The sequence below is a fragment of the Haematobia irritans genome, chromosome 5, assembly GCF_050003625.1.
Source record: "Haematobia irritans isolate KBUSLIRL chromosome 5, ASM5000362v1, whole genome shotgun sequence".
Taxonomy (NCBI): domain Eukaryota; kingdom Metazoa; phylum Arthropoda; class Insecta; order Diptera; family Muscidae; genus Haematobia; species Haematobia irritans.
This window is the reverse complement of record NC_134401.1, coordinates 8625712-8648683: the sequence shown is the minus strand read 5'-3', so window position 1 is coordinate 8648683 and position 22972 is coordinate 8625712. Positions and strand designations below refer to the sequence as shown.

At 30.9% G+C, this 22972-nt stretch overlaps 2 protein-coding genes across 2 annotated transcripts; one reads left to right on the top strand and one right to left on the bottom strand.

Moving 5' to 3' along the window:
• The first annotated feature begins 441 nt into the window (after positions 1 to 441).
• Positions 442 to 10208, top strand: LOC142239501 (putative gustatory receptor 22a). The gene is made up of 3 exons (XM_075311293.1): positions 442 to 502; positions 4490 to 5364; positions 10056 to 10208. Exons 1-3 carry the CDS (start codon positions 442 to 444, stop codon positions 10206 to 10208), a joined length of 1089 nt encoding a protein of 362 aa, XP_075167408.1.
• A 3311-nt stretch (positions 10209 to 13519) lies between these two features.
• On the bottom strand, positions 13520 to 22757 carry Or10a (Odorant receptor 10a). Its single transcript, XM_075310849.1, has 5 exons — positions 22205 to 22757; positions 17383 to 17755; positions 17210 to 17308; positions 13751 to 13903; positions 13520 to 13687 (listed from the first exon to the last, which is right to left on the bottom strand). Exons 1-5 carry the CDS (start codon positions 22732 to 22734, stop codon positions 13637 to 13639), a joined length of 1206 nt encoding a protein of 401 aa, XP_075166964.1. The 5' UTR covers positions 22735 to 22757; the 3' UTR covers positions 13520 to 13636.
• Positions 22758 to 22972: the final 215 nt, after the last annotated feature.

Here is a 22972-nt window from a genome sequence, read left to right as displayed (position 1 = left end):
TAGAACACTAGGGACATTCCAAAAACGTTGACGCTCACATGAATCAGGCGTGTTACGAATGTTCTCTTAAAATCTTCAGTTTTATAATCAAACCAATATGAGGATACACCTGTGATTATTGAGAGATATTGCTTTAGTATTTTGCAAAACTTTATAAATTTTTTCAAAGTGCTAACGATGGTAATTCGAAAATTCTTAGCCATATTGAGTAAATATTTATTCCGTTTTGTGAATACTTATTACGTCCAATTGATTTAAACTAAATGTTCTTCGAAATAATCAAATACTGTGGTGTACAACATAATTTTCGATTAAACATATGTATCACAATTAATTATCACTTTATATTAATTAAGTTAACAGGCTAATTGTAGATAAGTCATCAAAGAAGTCAAACACAATTATAATAATTTTCTCCTTAAAGAAATTTTAGGTAAACAAATGCTACAGTTTGGTGTTGTCATTGAAATCAAGATCAAATCCAAGTTCAAGACACGTGAAGGTGACTTTTTGTATCCCATCATATACACGGAGGAAAAAATACTGTTTTTCATATGCTTCGATGTGAAAATTATATGTTTAGAACTCAAATTTTTAGCACAAAATAATGTAAGTGTAAGCATATAATTTTCATAAACTAACCTGCCAAAATTTTTTGAATTTGACGGCGTTTCTGAGAATCCCCACCACGTCGAAAACAGTCGTATACGATATACAAAACTCGTCGCAAAATTCCCGTCACTATTGAGAAGTTGTATCACGTCAAGTTACTACAAAAAAGCATCGCATGAGTGCAATTTTTTGATACATTTAGAACGACGCCAATAAGAGCCCCTTCAAACTGTTAGACAAAGTGCATTTTAAGATAGTTGTAAAAGAATCATTGTGGTCAAGTAAAATACGATAGTTTAGATGTTTATTAATTTGAATAAAAATGTATAAATTATTCCAGGTATAACATTTATACGAATAGAAACACATTCCAACATTTTATTAACAAAGGAATTAACAGGTTGGCTGATAAGTCCCCGGTCTAACAGAGAAAAACACATTTTTTTTGTCAAAATTCGTTTTTATTATTCAACATAGTTCCCTTCAAGAGCGATACAACGATTATAACGACCTTCCAATTTTTTGATACCATTTTGGTAGTACTCCTTCGGTTTTGCCTCAAAATAGGCCTCAGTTTCCGCGGTCACCTCTTCATTGCAGCCAAATTTTTTCCCTGCGAGCATCCCTTTGAGGTCTGAGAACAAGAAAACGTCGCTGGGGGCCAGATCTGGAGAATACGGTGGGTGGGGAAGCAATTCAAAGCCCAATTCATGAATTTTTGCCATCGTTCTCAATGAATTGTGGCACGGTGCGTTGTCTTGGTGGATCAATACTTTTTTCTTCTTCATATGGGGACGTTTGCCCGCGATTTCGACCTTCAAATGCTTCAATAACCCCATATAATAGTCACTGTTGGTGGTTTTTCCCTTCTCAAGATAATCGAAAAATTATTCCATGCGCATCCCAAAAAACACATGCGCATCCCAAAAAACAGGACTTTTGAGTCTTTCCACGCTTCGGAGACGGTTATATATAACTATAGACCGATATGGACCTAGTTAGGCATGGCTGTTAACGGCCATATACTAGAACAATGTACCAAATTTCAACTGACTCGGATGAAATTTTCTCCTCCAAGAGGCTCCAAAACCAAATCTCGGGACCGGTTTATATGGGGGCTATATATGATTATGGACTGATATGGACCACGGATGAATTTTGCTTCTCCAAAAGGCACCGGAGGTCAAATCTGGGGATTGGTTTATATGGGAGCTATATATAATAATGGACTGATAGGAACCAATTCCTGCATGGTTGTTGGATACCATATACTAACATGACATACCACATTTCAATCGAATGGGAAGAATTTTGCTCTTACAAGGGGCTCTGGAGGTCAAATCTGCGGGTCGGTTTATATGGGGCCTATATATAATTATGGATCGATATCGACCAATTTTTACATGGGAGTTTGAGGCCATGTATTAACACCACGTACCAAAATTTCGACTGAATCAGATGAATTTTGGTCTTCCAAGAGGCTCCGGAGGTCAAATCTGGTGATCGGTTTATATGGGGGCTATATATAATTATGGACCGATGTGGACCAATTTTTGCATGGTTGTTAGGGACCATATACTAACACCATGTACCAAATTTCAGCCGGATCGGCTGAAATTTGCTTCTCTTAGAGGCCTCGCAAGCCCAATCGGGGGATCGGTTTATATGGGGGCTATATATAATTATGGACCGATGTGGACCAATTTTTGCATGGTTGTTAGACTAACACCATGCACCAAATTTCAGCCGTATCGGATGAAATTTGCTTTTCTTAGATACCTCGCAAGCCAAATCGGGGGATCGGTTTATATGGGTGCTATATATAATTATGGACCGATGTGGACCAATTTTTGCATGGTTTTTAGAGACCATATACTAACACCATGTACCAAATTTCAGCCGGATCAGATGAAATTTGCTTCTCTTAGAGGCCTCGCAATCCAAATTTGGGGGTCCGTTCATATGGGGGCTATACGTAAAAGTGGACCGATATGGCCCATTTGCGATACCATCCGACCTACATCAATAACAACTACTTGTGCCAAGTTTCAATAGCTTTTGTTGTTCGGAAGTTAGCGTGATTTCAACGGACGGACGGACGGACATGCTTAGATCGACTCAGAATTTCACCACGACCCAGAATATATATACTTTATGGGGTCTTAGAACAATATTTCGATGTGTTACAAACGGAATGACAAAGTTAATATACCCCCCATCCTATGGTGGAGGGTATACAAAATTTTGTATAGATACAAAATTATTCAAAAATTTTATACAGGAAGAAATTTTGGTAAAAATTTTATATAGAAAAAAATTTTTGCAATAATTTTCTATAGAAATAGAATTTTGACAAAATTTTCTATAGAAATAAAATTTTGACAAAATTTTCTATAGAAATAAAATTTTGACAAAATTTTATTTCTATAGTAATAAAATGTTGACAAAATTTTCTATAGAAATAAAATTTTGACAAAATTTTATTTCTATAGTAATAAAATGTTGACAAAATTTTCTATAGAAATAAAATTTTGACAAAATTTTCTATAGAAATAAAATTTTGACAAAATGTTCTATGGAAATAAATAGAAATAAAAATTTGATAACATTTTGGTATAATTTAACTATTAAATGATATTAATTTTATTTGGACAAATTGTCCGCTGGTACGAATTTTGGTCCAATTTCGGAAAAATGTTGGTCCAAAATAAAAATTCATTGTGGCAACGCTGATGGTCATGTCCATCTGTCCGTCCGTTTGTCTGTGAACACATTTTTATGATCAAAGTCCAGGTTGTAGTTTTAGTCCAATTGACTTCAAATATGGTACAATACCAAATTTTTTATACCAAAATTTTTAAAGTAAAGACAAAATCTTTTGAACCGGTCATGTTTTTTTTCAGTGTAGGCTTATTTAGGTTATGGTCACACTAGACAAATATTTGATTGTCAAACATTTTCCAGAATCATTTTCGGAATAATTTGGTTAGAGAATTTTTGGTAAATACTCTAACCATAATAGGGCTGTTTTTTTTGCACTGGATACCCTAAGCTGTCACGGACTAAAAGAAAACAGAGTACTCGTTTATCCAGGACATCTCCAAAAAATATGCCACACTGTCATCAGCTGTTTAAAAACAATCACAGAAAACAAGTGAAATCTTAAATTTTTAATGTATGAAATGCTCAAATAGTTATAAATATGTACTGCTGCGATTATTCATGACACTGTATCGCTTTGAATTTCATGATAATCGATAAATTTGTCACAATAAACTGCTATTGTGAATCTAAAAAGCGCCACTTTATCAAAATGCAATCTGGTAACACCGACTCGACTTGCACTGATGAGATGTTCTGGATAGAACACCAGTGCAACGATGTTCTGGAAAGCCCATACAAATGCTGCATCCAGTGTTAGAAGAAAACAGCCCTAATCTTATATTGCAAAATTAGCTAGAAATGTTTTTTTTCTTGACTTGTGTCAAATATTTGCTAGTGTGACCCTTCCGTTAGACTATTTCGACATAGCCATAAGATTGGTTTGGGCAACACTTAAGATGCCCTTTGAACCTAAACTATCCTTCACGGAAACAAAATTTTGTGCTCTTTGGCTTAATTAGTTAATGCTTAAAGGAAATATTAACCTTTGAATCCTTCAAATTTGTAATTAAATATTTATAAGCTATTAACGAAAATTAGTATATAGAGCAAACACCTCATTTCATGTGGTATCCAGTCAATTTAGTTTGTCAATTGCAGACGGAATCAGTAGCGGGATTTTAAATAGAAAGCACTATGCATTTTTTCAAAATATGGTGGTTTAAAATATTTATGATATTATGTATTATGAACTGTATCACTTCATTGCGAATAGACTTAAAGAAGCGTGTAGTAAAGAGACCAAACCGTTGGATAAAATTTTACATAGTTCTTGTACAATTGATATTCCTCTGTATCATTCCATATTCTATATATTTAAATGTGAAACACACCGAATTATTTTTGGCAAATCCCGTTGCCATTTATGCTAACTATGCTACAACGGTCACAAGATTTTTGGTGGGCATAATTTCAGTGTGTACGCTTTGGGGACGTGAAGCGAATTTGTTCAAGTGGATTGAGAATATGTTGCATATTCAAGCAATATACTTTGATCGTTTCCAGGATATACCAAGGGATACTTCACATCGCAAGTGGCTCTATATTAACAGTGTCTTAACACTCATTCATAACATCGTTGTTAGCACTCATATCAGTGAAAACAATATGAACAATCAAGTCAGTGGTTATGATTTAATAGCCCTCTACAGTATGGTTTGTTTCCAACATTTTTATATGCTCCATCATGCCACCGCTTTATGCTACATTAGAGAACTCCTGTCCGTATTGAATAATCAAGTGAACCTGAAATGTCTTGATCCCGAAACGAGTAGGATATACTCAAGCGTTCGAAAGATGTTGCAGGAATTGAATGTCATACATAGTCCCGTTATTCTAATTATACAACTATGTTTGGTTATATCCAATTCCATGGTTGGTTATAGTGTACTCTGCATACTGATGATGCACGATTCATCTGCAGAAAATTTTGAATACCTTTTCGGTGATAAATACTACTTGCTAGTATTAGTCCACATGTATACCTATTTTACATTGTGTGAATGGTTAGAGAAGACCATAAAGGAAATGGACAACATACTCTTCCAATATGCAATCACGACCGGTCAAGATAGCGAAGCCGAGCGGCAGGTAAACATACGCTTAAAAAAATATTTACGTGATATTAAAGATTACGCAACCTAAATTTTAAGATGCGCAATTTGCAAAATATTAAGGAAAAATTTCTTGAAAATAGACCAAAAGAAATATATATATATAATAAATTTAAGACACAAATTTTAGAAATTACCGTCCCTACGTTGAAGTCGAAGGTCTTTGAACTAACGCAAACATATATTTCATTTAAAGAAATTGTCCTTATATTAAGGGAAATATTGATCCTTTACATTTAAGATGAAAACGCTTCAAATATCGGCTAAGACTTATTTTGACGATTTCGTATCTTTGCACTATGGGCGGAAATCGCAAAACAGCGGCAAAAAGTCAAATTTTCAAAATGAAAAATTATTGGATGTTCCAATTGAAATTACTATAGAACATCTTGTTCAGGAGAAAAAGGCTGCCAATGTTTACCAAAATTTATGCCAGTTGCGTTTAATCAAGGCGAACAAAAATTGAAAAATTTCATCCTTAATTTTTTTTCGCAATAAAAGTGAATAAAGAAAACTTTTAAATGTAGATTCTAAGAGGAGGTTTAGTAGTTCAAAATGTTGTAACGACTTTACAAAATATTTTTGTTGTTGAACTTGAATTTATGGATTCAAAAGTGCGGTTTATATGTGAAAATTGTAACACATACGTATATTTGCGAGGAATAGAACTAGAAATGTTAACGATTGTTAATGAAAATTTTTACTTATTATTGTTCGTGAGGAAGTATACTTTTACGTGCTGTAAAGTTTGTCTGCCCAAACTTGCCCATACTAAAATAAATGTAAGGGTTTTATAGTCAAATTTGGGAAAATCGGGCGATACATGTATATGGTAGCTATATCTAAATTTGAACCGAATTTAATGAAATTTTGCACACTTTAAGGGTACTATAAAAAATTACTTTGTGTTAAATTTGAAGACAATCGGGAAGTAAATAAGCGCAGTATGGTCTAATTTGTCGAAAATGGGACGATACATATATATGGGGGCTATATGTAACTTTAATCCATTCAACCGTGTTTGTCCTTTGACCAAGAAAACGTGTTGTACCAAATTTTTTTTATATATATATATATATATATATATATATATATATATATATATATATATATATATATATATATATATATATATATATATATATATATATATATATATATATATATATATATATATATATATATATATATATATATATATATATATATATATATATATATATATATATATATAAATTAAACTCCATCTAAGAGTATATTCTATAGTATTCCAAGTGGAATTACAATTTCGACCCTTCTATAGTAACGCACCTGGAATAAGTGGGATTGACTCCCTTTTTGTTGGTAACATTTGATTTTGATAAGATATATCGATATACCATGTTTGGCGATACTAGATTGATTGTAAATAATTTTTGCCACAAATTTTCAATTTCCGCCCATAGTGCTTTCGTTTAAAGTATTTATACTCTGCGCCACACTGTGGAACAGGGTATTATAAGTTAGTGCATATGTTTGCAACGCCCAGAAGGAGACGAAATAGACACATGGTGTCTTTGGCAAAAATGCTCAGGGTGGGCTCCTGAGTCGATATAGCCATGTCCGTCTGTGCGGTTCAGATTTAGATATAGCTCCCATATAAAGGGTGGTTAAAATTTCAAGGGTCGATGTTGATTTTGAATAAAACACAAACTATTTAGGAAATTATTGTAATTTTATTTTATTATGATATATTGGTATTACTCAATTATGTATGGAACAAAATATCGGCCAAATGGACGCCGCGACCTCGGTGGCACACCTCCATTCGATGGTCTAAATTTTCGATGACGCTGAGGCATAATGGAGGTTCTATGCCGCTAATGTGCCGAATTATCTCATCCTTTAGCTCTTGAATTGTTGCTGGTTTATCGACGTACACCTTTTCTTTCAAATAACCACAAAGAAAAACGTCCAACGGTGTCAAATCACATGATCTTGGCGGCCAATTGACATCGCCATTACGTGAGATAACACGGCCAGTGAATTTGTTGCGCAAAAGAGCCATTGTTTCGTTAGTTGTGTGACAAGTGGCACCGTCCTGCTGAAACCACATATCGTCCACATCCATATCTTCCAATTCGGGCCATAAAAATTTCGTTATCATCTCACGATAGCGAACACCATTCACAGTAACTGCATGTCCGGCCTCATTTTGCAAAAAAATACGGCCCGATGATGCCGCCAGCCCATAAACCGCACCAAACAGTCACTCTTTGTGGGTGCAATCACTCTTGGATTCTCATTCGCCCAAAATCGGCAATTCTGTTTATTGACGAATCCACTGAGATGAAAATTTGCCTCATCACTGAAGATGATTTTCTTCGAAAATTGATCATCCACATCATAATAAGTCTGGATAACTTTAACACGTTGTTGGATTGTGTACCTCTCCATGGTTCAAATTGAGTAAGTCTGAAATAGAGAAATGTCAAATAAAATTCGGAAAAAAAACTTGGGGTTTAGATGTGGTTCACATTCAACATCGGCTCTTACAATGTAACCACCCTTTATATAGAAGCCAGAGTTTTACCCTAATTTGCTTAAAATTTTGCACAAGAAGAACAATTAGTACTATAGTCAAGTGTGCCAAATTTTATTGAAATCGGTTTAGATTTAGATATAGCTCCCATATATATGTTTCGCCCGATATGGACTAGTACGGTCCCAGAAGCCAGAGTATTACCCCAATTTGGTTGAAATTTTCCACTAGGAGTACAATTAGTAATGTAGTCAAGTGTGCCAAATTTTATTGAAATCGGTTCAGATTTAGATATAGCTCCCATATATATCGTTCGCCCGATTTACACTCATATGATCACAGTGGCCAATCTTTTACTCCGATTTCATTGAAATTTTTGCACAGGGAGTAGAATTAGCATTGTAGCTATGCGTGCCAAATTTGGTTGAAATCGGTTTAGATTTAGATATAGTTCCCATATATATCGTTCGCCCGATTTACACTCATATGACCACAGAGGCAAATTTTTTGCCCCGATTTAGTTGAAATTTTGCACAGGGAGTAGAATTAGCGTTGTAGCTATGCGTGCCAAATTTGCTTGAAATCGGTTCAGATTTAGATATATCTCTCATATATAGCTTTTGCCCGATTTACACTCATATGACTACAAAGGCCAATTTTTTGCTCCGAAATTTTGTACAGGGAGTAGAATTAGCATTGTAGCTATGCTTGCCAAATTTGGTTGAAATCGGTTCAGATTTAGATATAGCTCCCATATATATGTTTTTCTGATTTCGACAAAAATGTAAAATCGCCACTGCTTAGTCGAAAACTTGTAAAAATGGCTCTAATTTTCCTAAACTTCTAATACATATATATCGAGCGATAAATCATAAATAAACTTTTGCAAAGTTTCCTTAAAATTGCTTCAGATTTAAATATTTCCCATATTTTTTTACTAACATTGTGTTCCACCATAGTGCATTAGCCGATTTAAATTTTGAGTCTATAGATTTTGTAGAAGTCTATCAAATTCTATCCAGATCGAGTGATATTTAAAAGTATGTATTTGGGACAAACTTTTATATATAGCACCCAACACATTTGACGGATGTGATATGGTATCGAAATTTTAGATCCACAAAGTGGGGCAGGGTATAATATAGTGGGTCCCGCCCGACTTTAGACTTTACTTACTTGTTTTTTTTTATAAGAAAACATTTTTTACTTTGAAGTAGTCGTTATAATTTGAATTTTTAAGCTGGCACACAAAAAAATATTTTTTGTCTTCAATCACGAAATTAATTGATCCAATTAACTTTTAATTGAAATGTCTGCAATCATAGAAATGATAGAAATGATCATTTAAAAAATTAATTGAAAGTCAATTATAAAATTAATTGATGCAATTAAAAAATTAATTGATCCAATTAAAAAATTAATTAATACAATTAATTTTTGTTATTTTTTTTTTCAATTAAAAAAATTGTTTAAACAATAAAATTTTTAATTGAATATTTAAAACTCAATTAAGATTTTAATTGGAAATTTTTTCATGATTTTTTTTCTGTGTAGCTTTATTAATTTACCGCAAAAAGAGAATGAAAATTCGGTAAATGAAATCTCTATCCAAAATATAATTTTATTGATCCTAGATTTAAAGCCACATAGGTCGCTAAACAATGTCTTTTTTTTTAAAGAAGCTACATCTTTGGCTCGTAATCAAAACCAAAAACCTTATGGGAAGGTCAAAATATTTGGATCCAAGTAAACTTTGTTTTACAGTACAAAAAAAAAAAAAACATATCACCAGTATTTTTCTAACTAATTTTAATTCATATTAAATAATTTTTTTTTTTTTGATTAAAATTTTAATTTAAATTAAAAAAATTGGAATGTTAATTGATTAAAATAATTTTGTAATCAAATAAGTTACGGAAATTATTGAGATCAATCAAAATGTTTAATTGGATCAATGAATTTGTTATTGACGTTGCTAATTGATACTATCATTTTCGTAAGTGATGAAATCTAAATTAAAAATTAATTGGATTAATTAATTTCATGGTTAAACGCAAAAAAGACTTTGTCTGTGTCCATTCATATGTATGTACATATATCCAAATTACTTTTATATCCTAATAATGATAATACTTCTCTATTTGCAGATCGATATGATATTCTTGGCTACACGTTTGTATGGCCCTGGAGTTAATATCTTGAAAATAATTGATATAAATTGGACGCTCTTATTTAGTATTATTGTTCAGACAATTTTATATATTATTGTCCTTATACAAGGGGATTATGCAAATCTTTAAAATAAAAATAAAAACTAAATTATATTTTATAATATTTTGCTGGCATGAAGCTTTATATTTTTTGAAGCTTTTATTTTTTGATATTTGCCATATAGAAATTATGACATTATATAAAACAAGTAAGGAAAGTCTAAAGTCGGGCGGGGCCGACTATATTATACCCTGCACCACTTTGTAGATCTAAATTTTCGGTACCATATCACATCCGTCAAATGTGTTGGGGGCTATATATAAATGTTTGTCCCAAATAAAGGGTGATTTGTTAAGAGCTTGATAACTTTTTTAAAAAAAAAAACGCATAAAATTTGCAAAATCTCATCGGTTCTTTATTTGAAACGTTAGATTGGTCCATGACATTTACTTTTTGAAGATAATTTCATTTAAATGTTGACCGCGGCTGCGTCTTAGGTGGTCCATTCGGAAAGTCCAATTTTGGGCAACTTTTTCGAGCATTTCGGCCGGAATAGCCCGAATTTCTTCGGAAATGTTGTCTTCCAAAGCTGGAATAGTTGCTGGCTTATTTCTGTAGACTTTAGACTTGACGTAGCCCCACAAAAAATAGTCTAAAGGCGTCAAATCGCATGATCTTGGTGGCCAACTTACCGGTCCATTTCTTGAGATGAATTGTTCTCCGAAGTTTTCCCTCAAAATGGCCATAGAATCGCGAGCTGTGTGGCATGTAGCGCCATCTTGTTGAAACCACATGTCAACCAAGTTCAGTTCTTCCATTTTTGGCAACAAAAAGTTTGTTAGCATCGAACGATAGCGATCGCCATTCACCGTAACGTTGCGTCCAACAGCATCTTTGAAAAAATACGGTCCAATGATTCCACCAGCGTACAAACCACACCAAACAGTGCATTTTTCGGGATGCATGGGCAGTTCTTGAACGGCTTCTGGTTGCTCTTCACTCCAAATGCGGCAATTTTGCTTATTTACGTAGCCATTCAACCAGAAATGAGCCTCATCGCTGAACAAAATTTGTCGATAAAAAAGCGGATTTTCTGCCAACTTTTCTAGGGCCCATTCACTGAAAATTCGACGTTGTGGCTCGTTAGTAAGTCTATTCATGATGAAATGTCAAAGCATACTGAGCATCTTTCTCTTTGACACCATGTCTGAAATCCCACGTGATCTGTCAAATACTAATGCATGAAAATCCTAACCTCAAAAGAATCACCCTTTATATACATTTAAATATCACTCGATATGGATAGAATTGGATAGACTTCTACAAAATCTATAGACTCAAAATGTAAGTTGGCTAATGCACTAGGGTGGAACACAATGTTAGTAAAAAACAAGTAAGGAAAGTCTAAAGTCGGTCGGGGCCGACTATATTATACCCTGCACCACTTTGTAGATCTACATTTTCGATACCATATCACATCCGTCAAATGTGTTGGGGGCTATATATGAAGGTTTGTCCCAAATACATACATTTAAATATCACTCGATCTGGACCGAATTAGATAGACTTCTACAAAATCTATAGACTCAAAATTTAAGTCGGCTAATGCACTAGAGTGGAACACAATGTTAGTAAAAAAATATGGGAAACATTTAAATCTGAAGCAATTTTAAGGAAACTTCGCAAAAGTTTATTTATGATTTATCGCTCGATATATATGTATTAGAAGTTTAGGAAAATTAGAGTCATTTTTACAACTTTTCGACTAAGTAGTGGCGATTTTACAAGGAAAATGTTGGTATTTTGACCATTTTTGTCGAAATCAGAAAAACATATATATGGGAGCTATATCTAAATCTGAACCGATTTCAACCAAATTTGGCACGCATAGCTACAATGCTAATTCTACTCTTTGTGCAAAATTTCATCTAAATCGGAGTTAAAAATTGGCCTCTTTGGTCATATGAGTGTAAATCGGGCGAAAGCTATATATGGGAGATATATCCAAATCTGAACCGATTTCAACCAAATTTGGCACGCTTAGTTACAATGCTAATTCTACTCTCTGTGCAAAATTTCATCTAAATCGGAGCAAAAAATTGGCCTCTGTGGTCATATGAGTGTAAATCGGGCGAAAGCTATATATGGGAGATATATCTAAATCTGAACCGATTTCAACCAAATTTGGCACGCATAGCTACAATGCTAATTCTACTCCCTGTGTAAAATTTCAACTAAATCGGAGTTAAAAATTGGCCTTTGTGGTCATATGAGTGCAAATCGGGCGAAAGCTATATATGGGAGATATATCCAAATCTGAACCGATTTCAACCAAATTTGACACGCATAGTTACAATGCTAATTCTACTCCCTATGCAAAATTTCAACTAAATCTGAGCAAAAAATTGGCCTCTGTTGGCAAATGAGTGTAAATCGGGTGAAAGCTATATATGGGAGCTATATCTAAATCTGAACCGATTTGACTGATATTTTGCAAGTTTTTCGAGACTCATAAAATATTCGGATGTACGGAATTTGAGGAAGATCGGTTGATATACACGCCAATTATGACCAGATCGGTGAAAAATATATATGGCAGCTATATCTAAATCTGAACCGATTTTTTCCAAAATCAATAGGGATCGTCTTTGAGCCGAAACAGAACCCTATACCAAATTTTAGGACAATCGGACTACAACTGCGAACTGTACTTTGCACACAAAAATACACAAATACAGACAGACGGACATCGCTAAATCGACTCAGAATTTAATTCTAAGCCGATCCGTATATTAAAGGTTGGTCTATGATTACTCCTTCTTGGCGTTACATACAAATGCACAAACTTATTATACCCTGTACCACAGTAGTGGTGAAGGGTATAATGAAAGAAAGACACAAACTACAGCGCTGTAAATGGACTTGAAGCGTCTATAACTTTCTTGGTCTATGTAGTATATAACAATCAGCTTATAAACCTGTTAAAGTTGAGATATTATATAACTGAAAAATACATTAAAATGTCAAATACACAAAAATTATGTTTTCCTATATGAAAATGTTGTAGTAAAATTATCTCCTTTTTCGATTTTTTTGGCATTTATTGTCATTTAAATGGTAGTCGTTCACAGAAAAAATGTTCACCAAAATATTGCCAATTAAATTAATAATTTAATTGATTCAAAAAATTTTTTTTAATTAAAACAAAAATCAATCACAATAATTAATAGTATCAATAATTTTTTTTAATTTTCACCAATTAAGTTTTTAATTTTCATCAATAAATTTTTTAATTTTCATCAATTAATTTTTTAATTTTCACCAATTAAGTTTTTAATTTTCATCAATTATTTTTTTAATTTTCATCAATTAATTTTTTTTTAATTTTCATCAATTAATTTTTTAAATTGACTATGATGATTGATACTATCATTTCTGTAATTGAAGACATTTCAATTACAAATTAATTGGAACAATTAATTTAGTAATTGAATCCCAAAATTATTTATTTCTGCGTTCACTTGAACGACGATGCCAAAGCTATAATCGATCCTGAGGCTTGCAGAATCTGAAAAGAAAATAATTTATCAAAGTGGCAAATTACAATTGTTTCTTGATCTCATAATTTTACCGAAGCAAATGTGCTCATTGCTGGGTTAAAGAAGGGAACTGACATTGTTAGGGCTCTTTGAGAACGCATCATAATTAAAAGGATCATACGTCGTAATTTGGGATTACATACAAACCAATTACATTTGAAAATGACAGTTGATAAATATACGCTCTGCAAAAACAAACTTACATAAGTATATATCAAAAATATTAGATGATGTTGTAGATGGGAAATTGGTCGACATATGTTAGTTGTTAGTTAATTTTTAATTTTGAAACTCTTCTCATGAATATCTCACAAATGATATTAAATTTTGAGTAATTTATAATGCAGAAAATTTAGCAGATTTTTGTATCATCTTCTAACTTGAATTTCTTCTTATTAGTATTTGAAATAGTACAACAAAATATCGTAGACGACAAGTCTGCATCGAACGCCGTCAATGGTTCGAAGTAGGGGAGAGATGGGGCTACCGGAACAGACGTGACTTGGACACTTGCCCACAAGTGACATGAATACATAATACAGAAAAACAATTTGTTCTTCAATAACCAAAATAATTGATGCAATTATTTTTTAGTTTAATTTTTATTTTAATGTTTAATTTTAATTAATTTCTTCAATCACAGAAATGATGAGTATCAATCACCAACATCAATTGAAAAATTAATTGATTCAATTAAAAATTTAATTGATTCTATTAATTTCTTTGACTAATTTTTGTTTTAATTAAAAAACATTTGTTGGACCAATTAAATTTTTAATTGAAAAAATTTTTAGAGTTTAATTAAAATGTTACATGGAAACATTTTTTAATATTTTTTTGTGTGAATGGAGCTGTTTTGGGTAGAGGGCCCGGTTGCCAAAAAATAATCTACCAAAATTTGAAGAAAATTTTACCAAATTAAAAATTATATTTTGCAATTTTTGGTCAAAATTTTGTGGTTGTATAGAAAAAGGTTTCTTTTGTAGTTTATTTCAGTTATCTCTTATACAAAAAGGGAGAATTTACTCACAATGAACTTTGATAGTAGAACCTAACACGAAAATTAAAACTTAAAATATTGAATTTATAGAAAATTTTGTCAACATTTTGTTTCAATTGAAAATCTTGTCAACATTTTGTTTCTATTGAAAAATTTGTTAAAATTTTAATCTATAGAAAATTTTGTTAAAATTTTATTTCTACACGCAAAGAAAAAAAAAACGTTTGGAAAACGTGTACCGAAAACGTTTTTCTTTTGTTAGAGTTTTTTGAATTGCTTCGAAAATTTTAAACTTTTATCGCCAAAAAATTTCGTTTGTTACAAATTTTTTATTTTTTTAATAAAAAAAGTTATTTTTGGAACAACAACACAGTCCATTTCGTTTATATCAAACACTGTTCTTTTCTGACTTTAGGTCTTTAATAAGACACATTTTACAGTTCAAAATTTAATATACTACAATGTAATGTTGAACATTTTTTCGGAATCTTCCGAACATATCTGGAATATGTGTAAAAAAAAAACAACAAAAAAACTTTGGTCGAAGCAGGGATCGAACCCACGACCCTTGGCATGCAAGTCGGACGTAGCAACCACTGCTCCACGGTGGCAAACTAAATGTTTGTTTCTGTTAAAAAAAACTTTGTTTATTCGGTTCGTGGGCGCCGCAAGCTATGCTATATAAATATAACTTATATGGATATTTATCTATTGATGACCATAACAGGTACATAGCTCAGTGGTTAGTGTGTTGGCTTACAAAGTGCATGGTCCGCGGTTCGATTCTCCGTCCAGGCGAAAGGTAAAAAAATTTTAAAAATTTATAAAATCGTATAATTTCTTCTACATTGTTGGTATTACAGGAAAAGGTGTTAAGAACTAAAAAACCTCGTGGATGTGAGAAAGATGTTAGGGAAAATGCAATTAGCAAGAAAACAATGTTTTTTTTTTTTTTTTTTTGAGTTTGTCTTTATGAAATTGTTTTTACATCCTGGAAAAGAATAAACGTTTATCACAAAAAGTATATACTTTTCTTCCAAATACACTTCCTTACAGCGAAAAGCAAATGAGAAACGAACTTTGTTTGTCTAAAATTTCGTTTGGGAGGAAAGAATTATTTTTTTGCGTGTATAGAAAATTTTGTCTAAATTTTTAATTCTATAGAAAATTTTATTAAATATTTTTTTGTTTGTCTAAATTTTCAATCCTATAGAACAATTTTAATTCTATAGAAAATTTTGTGAAAATTTTATTTCTACAGAAAATTTTGTCGAAATTTTTAATTCCATAGAAAATGTTGTCGAAATTTTATTTCTAAAGAAAATTTTGTCGAAATTTTATTTCTATAGGAAATTTTGTCAATTTTTTTTGGCTATACAACATTTTGTCAAAATTTTATTGCTATAGAAAATTCTGTCGCAATTTTGTTTCTAAAGAAAATTTTGTCAAAATTTTGTTTCCATAGAAAATTTTGTTCCCATAGAAAATTTTGTAAAATTTTTAATTCTATAGAAAATGTTGTCTACATTTTTATTTCAATAGAATATTTTGTCTACATTTTTATTTCTATAAAAAATTTGTGAAGTACCTCATGGCTTTGATAGTAGAACCAAACACGAAAATTAAAACTTTTAAAAATATTGAATTTATAGAAAATTTTGTTAAAATTTTGTTTCTATAGAAGATTTTGTCTAAATGTTTAATTCTATAGAACATTTTGTCAAATTTTTAATTCTAGAGAATATTTTGTCGAAATTTTATTTCTATAGAAAATTTTATCAAAATTTTTTTTCTATAGAAGATTTTGTCAACATTTTTTTTTGCTATACAAAATTTTGTCAAAATTTTATTGCTATAGAAAATTCTGTCGAAATTTTATTTCTAAAGAAAATTTTGTCGAAATTTTATCTCTATAGAAAAATTTGTCAAAATTTTGTTCCCATAGAAAATTTTGTCGAAATTTTAATTCTATCGAAAATTTTGTCTACATTTTTATTTCAATAGAATATTTTGTCTAAATTTTTATTTCTATAGAAAATACTTATTTCTATAAAAAATTTGTGAATTACCTCATACCAAACAGTAGAAAATCTACCATTTTTGGTAGAATTCTACCAACTATGGCAACCGGGGTGGAGGGGTCGTGGGATGGACGTGCGTTATCAAGAGTTAATTTTAATTTGATGTATCGTTAGTGTTTGGCATGAGAAAGTTTGGTTTGTTCTAATGTCTGATGGATATTTATGATTCAGTTAGTGGTAATAAAGATCGATTAGTTTGATGGTACCTGTTATTTTAATTGTAGTACCACCACCACCACCTCCTAGACCGATCCCAAACATTATGTATTCAGGTCACCTGTGGACAAGTGTCCAAGTCACATCAGTCGCGGTAGTCCCATAATTCTTCTTACTGTTCTATAATTTCTGCTTCCATTTTCCTATCCTCCTATTTTTATACATATATAAATTGTTTTAAAATTTCCACTAACATTTTCAGCAACCAAAGTTCCGCCATAGCAATAAACAGCTAATTGAGCAAGTGCAGCCACTGTATAACTCAAATAAATAAATTGACCAAATCCAGAATACTGAAATATTGCAATAAATAAAAGGTATTATTTGCTAATGGTCTTTGTTTTTTTTGTTGTTAATGTCATCTTACCGTCATCATTTCAAAAATACTTGCCCCTATAACCAAACTTGCCGATACAAAATGGGCCAATGTAATTATGGCATAGCGTTTACGAAAGAAATTTGTCATATCAATAATTTCATTGTGACGTTCTATTATCATCTTCAATTGCTCTTCGATATATAAAGATTCCGCTGTGTTTAAGGTTAATTTCTCATTATATCTTTTAAAAAGTAATTTCACGTCGATTTGTAGCATTCTAAGGAGCGTTGCTATATGAGTACAATATTCAAAGTATAAAGCATCACAGCCTCCAAACATGAATATGGTTACATAGCCTGTATAGGCAGTGAAGATATAACCCAGAGGATAGAGTATGCCATGTTGTAATATATAAGGCATGCTGGAAAATGAAAAAGGGAAACGATATATGTTATTATTTCTATAGAAAATTGTGTCAAAATTTTATTTCTATAGAAAATTTTGTAAAAATTTTATTTCTAAAGAAAATTTTGACAAAATTTTATTTCTATAGGAAATTTTCTCAAAATGTTATGAAATGTTGTCAAACTTTTATTTCTATAGAAAATTTTGTCAAAATTTTAGTTCTTTAGGAAATTGTGTCAAAATTTTACGTATGTCTAAAATTTCTTCAAAATTTTATGTCTACAGATAATTTTATAAAAATTTTATTTCTTTAGATAATTTTGTCCCATTTTTATTTCTATAGAATATTTTGTCAAAATTTTATTTCTATAGAAAATTTTGTCACATTTTGTCAAAATATTGTTTCTATACAAAATTTTGTCAAATTTTATTTCTATAGTAAATTTTGTCAAATTTTGTTTCTATCGTATATTTTGTCAAAATTTTATTTCTCTAGAAAATTTTGTCAAAATTTTATTCTATAGGAAATTTTGTCAAAATTTTATTTCTATAGGAAATTTTGCCAAAATGTTATTCCTATATGAAATTTTGTCAAACTTTTCTTTCTATAGAAAATTTTGTTTCTATAGGAAATTTTGTCAAATTTTATTTCTATAGAAAAATTTTGTCAAAATTTTATGTCTAACTTTTCTTCAACATTTTATGTTGAATTAAAATTTTATAAAAATTTAATTTTTTTTAGATAATTTCGTCAAAATTTTATGTCTATAGAAAATTTTATCAAAATTTTATTTCTATAGAAAAATTTTGTCAAAATTGTATGTCTTAAATTTCTTCAAAATTTTATGTCTATAGAAAATTTTATAAAAATTTCATTACTTTGGATAATTTTGTCAAATTCTTATTTCTATAGAATTTTTTTTTCAAAATTTTATGTCTATAGAAAATTTCATAAAAATTTTATGTCTAAAATTTCGTCAAAATTTTATATCTATAGAAAATTTTGTCAAAATTTTATTTCTATAGAAAATTATGTCAAGCTTTTATTTCTATAGAGAATTTTTGTCAAAATTTTGTTTCTATAATTTTGTCAAAATTTTATGATTATAGAAAATTTTATAAAAATTTTACGTTTTTAGATAATTTTGTCAAATTTTTATTTCTTTTTTGTACAAAAATTTTCTCAAAATGTTATTCCTAAAGGGTGATACGGTCAAAATTTGGTCAATATAAACTTGACGTATTTCTTTCAATTTTGAGCACCCCTCATTTTGAAGGTGTGTGTGTGTAGAATGTTGCTCCTATTTTGAATTTTGGAATTCACTCTTCAATTGTCAAAATGCCGTCCAAGCAAGAAGAGCAGCGTATCAAAATTTTGCTCGCGCATCGCGAAAATCCGAGCTACTCGCACACAAAGCTGGCAAAATCGCTAAAAGTTGCCAAATCAACCGTTACAAATGTAATTAAAGTGTTTGGGGAACGTTTGTCGACAGCCAGGAAGTCTGAATCGGTGGGAAATCGAAAACCGGAAGCCGCTGAGACGACAAAGAGAGTTGCCGGTAGTTTCAAGCGAAACCCTAACCTCTCTCTCCGAAATGCCGCAAATAAGTTGGGTGTATCGTCTACAACCGTGCATCGAGCCAAAAAACGAGCCGGACCATCGACTTACAAGAAGGTAGTGACTCCAAATCGCGATGATAAACAAAATACGACGGCCAAAGCGCGATCCCGGAGGCTGTACACGACGATGCTGACGAAGTTTGACTGCGTGGTAATGGACGACGAAACCTACGTCAAAGCCGACTACAAGCAGCTTCCGGGACAGGAGTTTTATACGGCAAAAGGAAGGGGAAAGGTAGCAGATATTTTCAAGCACATAAAACTGTCAAAGTTCTCAAAGAAATATCTGGTTTGGCAAGCCATCTGTACCTGTGGCTTGAAAAGCAGCATTTTCATAGCTTCCGGGACTGTCAACCAAGAAATTTACGTGAAAGAGTGTTTGAATAAACGTCTGCTGCCTTTCCTGAAGAAACACGGTTGTTCCGTACTGTTTTGGCCGGATTTGGCATCTTCCCATTACGGTAAAAAGGCCATGGAGTGGTACGCCGCCAACAACGTGCAGGTGGTTCCCAAGGACAAAAACCCTCCCAACACGCCCAATTGAGAAATACTGGGCTATTGTCAAGCGGAACCTAAAGAAGACCAAAAAACTGCTAAGGACGAGCACACTCAAAAAAAAGTGAACTCTCTATTTCACTAAAGCCATATTAACTTTATATTAGTTCATAGAATCATTATGTTTGGAAAAAGTTTATTTTAGTCAAATAATTTTTTGCGTATGTTAGTTAAATGAACTAAAAAACGGGAAAAAGTTATACACAAATAAAGCATAAAGATTTCCTAATTTCGTATTTCTTACAAAATAGTTCATTATTTCTTTAAATTTGCAAATTTTACCAAAAATGTGTCCATCATGAACTTCGTATGTCACTAAAGACATTCTTGCAATTTTGAACTCCAAGATTTCTCTTAAAACTACAAAATTTTCTTCAACTACTGAAAAAATTTAGTTATGTCTCATAAATTTTCTTGAATTTGTCGAAAAATATTTACTTATTTTTGTCATATCGGAGTGATGCCAGCGCTTGTAATACCGTTTAGTTAAAATTTTCTAAAAAAGTTCCAAATTTTCTAAAATTAATCGAAAGTTATCTTTCCTGGTGGGTTCACTGTTTTTTCAGTGCAGCAGTTCAAGGCAAACTGGCTTTCTGCGGCGAAGAAGGTGGACAAGGTGGCTGTACAAAATTTGATGGCAGGTGTCAAGCGTGAGGCCCGGCAATTCGGATTTGGAAAAGCGAAAGCCTAACTGAATATTTTTCCTGAATTTTATACTAATTGAACTTGAAAAAGAAATTTAATTTGATTTTTTAAATAAACGATTTCACCGATTTACACGCGTTTTCCCTTGACCAAATTTTGACCGTATCACCCTTTATATGAAATCTTGTCAAACTTTTATTTCTATAGAAAATTTTGTCTAATTTTTGTTTCTATAGGAAATTTTGTCAAATTTTATTTCTATAGGAAGATTTGTCAAAATATTATTTCTATAGAAAATTTTGTCAAAATTTTAGTTCTTTAGGAAATTTTGTCAAAATTTTACGAATGTCTAAAATTTCTTCAAAATTGTATGTCTACAGATAATTTTATAAAAATTTTATTTCTTTAGATAATTTTGTCCAATTTTTATTTCTATAGAATATTTTGTCAAAATTTTATTTCTATAGGAAATTTTACCAAAATGTTATTCCTATATGAAATTTTGTCAAACTTTTTTTCTATAGGAAATTTTGTCAAATTTTATTTCTATAGGAAATTTTGTCAAAATTTTATTTCTATAGGAAATTTTGTCAAAATTTTATTTCTATAGCAAAATTTTGTCAAAATTTTATGTCTATAGAAAATTTTATCAAAATTTTATTTCTATAGAAAAATTTTGTCAAAATTATATGTCTTAAATTTCTTCAAAATTTTATGTCTATAGAAAATTTTATAAAAATTTCATTTCTTTGGATAATTTTGTCAAATTCTTATTTCTATAGAATATTTTGTCAAAATTTTATTTCTATAGAAAATTTTGTCAAGATTTTATTTCTATAGAAAATTTTTTTCAAAATTTTATGTCTATAGAAAATTTCGTAAAAATTTTATGTCTAAAATTTCGTCAAAATTTTTTATCTATAGAAAATTTTGTCAAAATTTTATTTCTATAGAAAATTATGTCAAGCTTTTATTTCTGTAGAAAATTTTTGTCAAAATTTTGTTTCTATAGAAAAATTTTGTCAAAATTTTATGTCTATAGAAAATTTTATAAAAATTTTACGTTTTTAGATAATTTTGTCAAATTTTTATTTCAATTTTTGTCAAGATTTTATTTCTATACAAAAATTTTGTCAAAATTTTATGTCTAAAATTTGGTCAAAATCTTATGTCTATAGAAAATTTTATCAAAATTTTATTTCTATAGAAAAATTTTGTCAAAATTTTATGTCTAAAATTTCTTCAAAAATTTATGTCTATAGAAAATTTTTTCAAAAATTGTATTTCTTTAGATAATTTTGTCAAATTTTTATTTCTATAGAATATTTTGTCAAAATTTTATGTCTATAGAAAATTTTATCAAAATTTTATGTCTATAGAAAATTTTGTCAAAATTTTATTTCTTTAGAAAACGTTGTCAAAATTTTATTTCTATAGAAGATGTTGTCAAATTTGATTTCTATAGAAAATTTTGTCAAAATTTTATTTCTATAGAAAATTATGTCAAGATTTTATTTCTATAGAAAAATTTTGTCAAAATTTTATTTCTATTGGAAATTTTCTCATTTTTTTTTATTTTTATCTCTTTGTTAAAAAACCCGGCTCCATATATAATTAAATCAATGCTATCAGTTTCTTCACTTACGTCATATTGAAGGGTGTCAACCATATGATGTCCTTGCCCTGTGACCAAAATACCCAAGCCAATATCAAAGGTTTCAAATTAAATGCTGTACATGTAATAAATCCTGCCACAGATGGTGTAAAATTGACATAAGCCGCCATTGCAGAGTATCGCCGTATTGCAATTTCATAGGTTTTGAGATATTTCTCATCATCTCTATAACCATTGAAAAGCATTTGATGCATTTTCTCCAACACATATCTCAAATCATCGCGGTAATATGCTATTAAAATCATTTTTAACACTGTTACTGTTGAGGTACCGGCTGGACATAGGGTATCCAAAGCTTTTTCCAAATTCGAAGATAATAGCGAGAAACCAGCATGTAATTCTGTTATCACACCAACGAGTAAAATTAGAAAATTGAACAGACCCAAATAAAAGATAGTCGGAGTTCTTGAAGATCCTGGCCAAAATCCCATTAGGCGTAGACATATTTTTGGCACATAAAAATAAAACTTTTTCAAATTGTTTGTACGGTGCAGAGACATTTCGGTTGCGTTGACTGCGATATCAAGTAGTGGTAATGAAGTACCAAAAATTTATGGGTTTTCTTCGATATTTATACGATTTGATGAGGGGTTTTGCTTAATCGCAACTAATTGCTTTATTAAATTGTTGGGAAAAACTTTCGTCTCTGTTAATCAATTATTGCATAAATTGCAAAAGAGAAACTTTTTAGTTGGTTTAATATGCTTTAATTGTTTAATAGTTGCAGTGGGACTACAG